At 36.4% G+C, this 6,105-nt stretch overlaps 1 protein-coding gene across 1 annotated transcript; it reads right to left on the reverse strand.

Annotated features, from left to right (window-relative positions):
• Window positions 1–679: 679 nt before the first annotated feature.
• LOC121867537 (ferritin-like) lies at window positions 680–5,124 on the reverse strand. The gene is made up of 4 exons (XM_042367537.1): window positions 4,886–5,124; window positions 3,257–3,358; window positions 2,499–2,621; window positions 680–1,892 (listed from the first exon to the last, which is right to left on the reverse strand). The coding sequence occupies exons 1-4, from the start codon at window positions 4,985–4,987 to the stop codon at window positions 1,707–1,709; spliced, it is 513 nt and encodes a 170-aa protein (XP_042223471.1). The 5' UTR covers window positions 4,988–5,124; the 3' UTR covers window positions 680–1,706.
• Between the last annotated feature and the right edge of the window lie 981 nt (window positions 5,125–6,105).

Below are 6,105 nucleotides of genomic sequence, written 5' to 3' on the forward strand. Positions count from 1 at the left end.
TCAGTTCGAAAAGTATCTTCTGGGAGAGTTTTACTTAGTTTCTTGCTAATAAGGTTAAGGAAATAGACAAATTGAAAAACAATTGGCGTACAAGATAGCACAACCAAATTATGAAAATTTACCACCTATAATGTGATCACGTAGAGTACTACACAGCAAGATCATAATTAAAGCGTGGGCAATGCTCGTGCATACAACAGTATACACAACTGTCAAGAGTTTAGTTTTGTAAAATCCGTTTCTAACGATTTCAAATTTTTTGTTTCTCGAGAATGGTGTCCAACTGAATACAAATATAGTGACAAATTGGTTAAAAAAACAGGTATAAAATCAGTTACTATATTACTCCACAATTCATCTTCAAACCTCAAGGCTTTTTGTTTTACCATCGTTCCCAAAAATTTAAGGCAATGCTTGTTATCTGCGTGTTTTTAACCAACCCTCACATTTTCACGAATTTCTAAAGTAAACATTCCATCTTTAACTACATATTTTCACTACCCATGACAGCATAGATAATGACTAGACTGTACAATACTGCAATACCATATTTTTGTGACCTTGACACTTCTATTCCAAAGTACAGTAAATGCAGTTCATAAAACTTATTGGGTATTACATTGTCTCTCCAATACACCAGTACCATATATTATTTAAACAGGATGAAGAACACACATGATGCCAGATACCTCTTTAATGAAATGAAAGTTCACAACACAAACTCAAGATGTTCACACCAACCATAGAAAAGTTAAAGCAACTCAACCTGGAAACAATATTACTAAAACTTACAAGTTACTCATTTGTTTTACTGGGTTCCAACATTTTTTTCTAAAAGTGTACAGTACTGTACCACTATAGTTGCAATATGATCAAGTGCTATACAGTACCGTATAAGATATATACATCAAGTCAAAAACCAGATCACCTTTAACAAACTAATATCTACGGGGTTTAGTCGATGCAATTTGAGAATTTATTTCCAACTGCAGTATAAATGCAACTTCTCTCTCGACAAGCACCATATTAAGTACAAGGTTGCCCAAAAGCCAGGGCCAGATTTAGACATGGCAAGGCCCTGAGCTACAGGAAGCTGTAAAGGCCCAATTTGGCAATTTGGCAAGTGTTAACAGAGAACAAGGCGGTGTAACAACTGAACTTGGCAAGAATGCCATCAAAATGCATAACTAACCCATGGGGAGGGGTGTTTACTCCATTAGAACTTAAAATATGCCTTTAATTAGCATTGAGGAAAATGCTGCAAATTCGTTTCCAGTGACTGAACGTATTTAATTCCTCGGGGTAAAATACTGTTGTAAACTTTTAATTGCCAGAAAAGGAAAGGGGGGGGGGCTGACACTTATTCTCTGTATGCCTATAGATGTATAGCATAATCAGGTTAAATCATCACTCAAATTTAAATTATAGTAAAACCACGAAAAAAATAAAAAATCTGAAATTTTGCGAGGCCCAAAACTGTACCTCGTTTAGCTTATGCCTAAATCTGGTCCTGTGCCAAAATACAAAATGCAAGATTTACAGAAAAGTTCTTAATCCAAAAGGAGCTCAAATCTCTGGCAAACCAATGACGGATGACAGTACATGAAATTGTTATTAAGTTCTAAGTTTAAATCAATGCAAATAAAATGTGTAAATCAACCCCACAGTTTGTGAAAATGTGCCTTTCTTCTTCAGGACAGGTTTCATTACTGGAGATTCTTGTCAAAGAGATATTCGCCAAGACCAGAGGTACCAGCACGTTTCAGTTGGGTAATCATGTCTCCAATCTTCTTCATGGACTCCACCTGCTCCTCCAAGTACTCATCTTCCAAAAGCTTGGTCAGGTGAGGATCATTGTTGCTACTAGCTGTGCCATGAAGCTCCAGCAAGCACTAAAAAATAAATAAATAAATAATTAAATAGAACGGACAATTTGGTGAACTATGATTGGCTGTAGTCATCTTGTGATCTAGTCATACTTTTAGAGCCCAATTCAGATGTTTATAGTAGCATGAACTTTAAACTACACAGCTCATACTCCTTCCCAATGATAAATTACAATTAACTATACGTATAACCAAAACAAAATTCTACTGGGATCATACAAATAAAACAATGGTCAGACATGGGACACAGACTGCCTATGGCTACAATTAACCCTCGACTGTTCTGTATTTTTGTCGAATGTTAAAACAGTTGTGTGCATATTTTGTGCCTTTATCTACCATTTGTGAAAATTTGGTGGATGGAATAACAATTTACCAAGGTTAGAGAAAAAGAAGGCACATGCTTATATATATATATATATATATATATATATATATATATATATATTTTGTAAGCTGCTGCCAAAAAACATACTATTCTTAAAGGAGCCAAATCTGATGGACAAATGAACATGAAACAATCGCTTAGCCAATATTCTACACAAGATTTCTTTGTGTTATTACTTCTAGTCGGAAAATTTGCACAACCTCGAGGACAAAAAAACAACTCACCTGGTTGACCTGCCTTTCCAGATCCAAAGCAGCTTGCAGGGCATCATGAGCATTACCCCATTCCTGGAGTGATGGAGCAGCAATGGCTTGCAGTACAATGCGTCCACCACGTTGGTTCTGGTACTGGAAGGACAACAATGAAAAGATAACCATCACACATTCTCAACAAATGCATTCAAATTTGGAGTAAAATACTGAACTCAAGCAGCACCTGGCAGGATGTAGGACAGGAGTCTACTTTTATTACTGGAGGCCTATGATATACTATATCTGTTCAGTACTGTACAGTATATGCAAGCATTCACATTACATAATGGACAAGTACACCCTTAAAATTGATGTATATATCCATAGCCTTTGATTGCAACCTTTTAAATCTGACCATAACCCTGCACAAAGGATACACAGCCTTAAGATACTTATATTTGCTTTTAATAATGGATCAACCTAGCAAATACAGTATTCCTCTCAAGTTACTATCGAGCTCAACAGTATCCGTTGCAGCTCCTTTGCAATTACCGTATACACAGGTACTGTATTAAGAAAGTATATGCCTTCACCATAAAAATTTATATTTTGTGCTAGTTTTAACTGTCATTATTTTAAAATAACCTACTTCAAGTCAGGTATCAAGGCCTGTGCATCAGCAAGAGTAAAGTTAATTGCATATTGTCAACCCTGAAGTACTGTACAAGCTGTATTGAATTCACACAGGTTTCATGCAGAATACAAGTTCCAATTACTTAAAGAACTCTTACCTTCATAAACCTCCGAGCATGTTCCCTCTCCTCATCACTTGCTTCCTTCAAGTACTTGGTCATCCCGGGAAGGGCAACATCATCACGATCAAAATAGTAACTCTGAGAGATGAAAGAATCATTACAACCTCTCCGATCAAAAAGAAAAAAAATAAATTACAAATTCTGTTCACTAGTACATTATCAACCCTCCCTCTTATCAACTATTACAATGTATTTAATATATTTGTATGGAATTCACTTATTTTAATAAAATTTCAAGTGCTTAACTACAAAAGTTTTCTCTTGGGACATGGCTCAGAGAATAATGCGTTAAGAACTACTAAATCGAAAAAAAAATCCAATTGACCCAAGATCTTGGATCAAAATTTATCCGATTAGCGAGAGTTCAGTCATTTGGCGGTCCGACTAATTACCTAAATGTAGCCGCAATCAAGTCAAATAATGGTCCTACATGAATAAATCCGACTGCCAATCACTTCTCGACTAGTATTTGGTGTCAAAGTAAAAAAAAAAGGAAAACTTACTTTAATCTGAGTTTATAGATCGCGTGCATGTACAGAGGGAGCGAGTAATTACCCAAATGTAGTCGCAATGAAGTCAAATGATGGTCCTACAAGCATAAATCGGACTGCCAATCACTTCTCGACTGGTATTTGGTGTCACAAAGTCACAAAAAATTGGTAAACTTAATTTAATCCGAGTTGTGTTAGGTTAGGTACATGCACTCAATCTATTAACGCAGATTAAATTAAGTTTACCAATTTTTTGTGACTTTGTGACACCAAATACCAGTCGAGAAGTGATTGGCAGTCCGATTTATTCTTGTAGGACCATCATTTGACTTCATTGCGGCTACATTTGGGTAATTAGTCGGACCCGTCATTTGGCGATTCATTGGGTTTGTCTATATTTCTGGTCACTTCGCCCATCAAGTACTTCGACTTTTCTAATTTGTACTCAAGAAAAGAATAAAATATAGTCAATGACCATTAAGGCCAAATATAGTAGATTCGTGAACTCGTTAAAAAAATAAAATAAATGACCATGTGTTGCCCTATTCAAAAATTACTTATGGCCATCAAATATTAAATATGATAGGGCAAAGTTTAATCCCTATATAGGTAGGTAATGTTAACGCTACAATACGGAATTTGGTCACTTTAAAACAATACCTAACCCAAACCATGTTTACCAAATTCATTAATCTAGGACATCAGCCTCAAGCAATCAGAAGGAATGCCAAACATAAGTACCCTGTATAGTATGTTAAGTATAATTATAACCAATTCACCTAAATTAAAATTCAAGGGGGTTAAAAAGGCAAAATACGTCATCTACTAACATAAAAAAGTTATACGAGACTATTCAAACACCATACGCATTAAGGCGACAAGCAAATCATCCAGCTGCGCGGACATTTTCTCTGAGCAGAGCCGGATAATACAACACTCACAGATGATAAGCACTATGACGGTGCATATCGATTACTCTAACGCTCATGACTTACATTCTATAACATTTCTACTTTTATAAAACCCCATTCTTCACGTCTTATTATACAGTATACATATTAAAAAAGAATTACAAGTACAATTAACTAAAACACAATACCCTCGGGCAACTGACCATGGACAGGTAGACATAGCTAGCATAAAGTTCCAGGTTGATTTGCTTGTTAATAGCTGCTTCACAGTCCTCGTGATAATTCTGACGAATCTGGCTACCCATCTTGTTCTTTGTTGAAGATAATGGAATGCGAAGATGAACAGGGTGATATAGGAAATGGAAGGTTGTGGATTATTTGGACGTAACGGGGAGGCTCGTTCACACACTGGCGACCCGGAGCTTCCAACTGCGCACTCCTCTGCGTCGCTGGGTTTTATACCCCTCGCTGTTCCATTTACCTCCCTGCCCCCTCCCATCAGCCTTTAAACAACTGTTTTATAAACATAAAAATTACATAAAGAGCAGGAGGCCTAACTGTTAAGTCAAGTACGATTTATTAGGCCTTGTTCATAATATTGATGAGCTCTGAAGAGAGACCTTCATGATTGAGAGTTTGGCGTCGTATTTAACACTACTCGCTGTTCCATACCGCCCTGCTCTTTGTTATTGATCTAAAAATAACTCGTATAACGCAATACTGTCGGGGTATATGTAAAATACATAAATAACCTTTCTAATTTGGATATACATCTTAATACAATCTTCAGTTCACAATAACAAGGTGTTTGGGGGTAATGGCGTTAGAATGTAAAAGAAACTTCTGAATTAATAGTTTGTCCTTAATTTTTGTTGCCCATATGTTTGTGTTAATTCACATATTTTTTTTCTCTCGTATATATCATCTGCTTAAGAAGATATCCATTTTCAGGGCAAACCTTTTATTTTTAGTGAGTTGTGAACTCTTGGTATAATCTGCCAGAGATTGTTGTGACTTGTGAAAAGTGAGCACATTCAAGACCCAAGAGTCAAGATCAGACTTGACCAATTGGCTGGCGCAGGATCAGAGACAATTTTATATACATTCTGGAGCCAATGCATGCCCAGTAGTCCAGTACTTGTAAACAGTGCAAAACTGCAACAAAGACGTAACTAACCACCCAAGCAGCTAAGTGGACGATCAGTGACAAAGAGGATAAAATAAAGTAATTATCTAATACAGTAGTATATCAGCAGTTGGTAAAATCGTGTAGGATCACCTGAAGATTAGCCCCGGCATATTACACTTGATTTAACACCCAAACGCTAGGTTATGTAGGTTCGGTAATGTTAGCGTGGTAATCTTCGGGTGATCATTATGTACTGTGATATACGACCATTCTTTGCATAAAAATATGTGAATT

The sequence above is a fragment of the Homarus americanus genome, unplaced genomic scaffold (assembly GCF_018991925.1).
Source record: "Homarus americanus isolate GMGI-L3 unplaced genomic scaffold, GMGI_Hamer_2.0 scaffold32583, whole genome shotgun sequence".
Classification (NCBI taxonomy): domain Eukaryota; kingdom Metazoa; phylum Arthropoda; class Malacostraca; order Decapoda; family Nephropidae; genus Homarus; species Homarus americanus.

Coding starts and splice junctions, on each gene's coding strand:
- LOC121867537 (XM_042367537.1), bottom strand. CDS start 4,987: ATGGGTAGCCAGATTCGTCAGAATTATCACGAGGACTGTGAAGCAGCT. Junction 3,359..4,885: donor GCTATGTCTACCTGTCCATG/GTCAGTTGCCCG, acceptor TTCATCTCTCAG/AGTTACTATTTTGATCGTGA. Junction 2,622..3,256: donor ATGCTCGGAGGTTTATGAAG/GTAAGAGTTCTT, acceptor TTGTCCTTCCAG/TACCAGAACCAACGTGGTGG.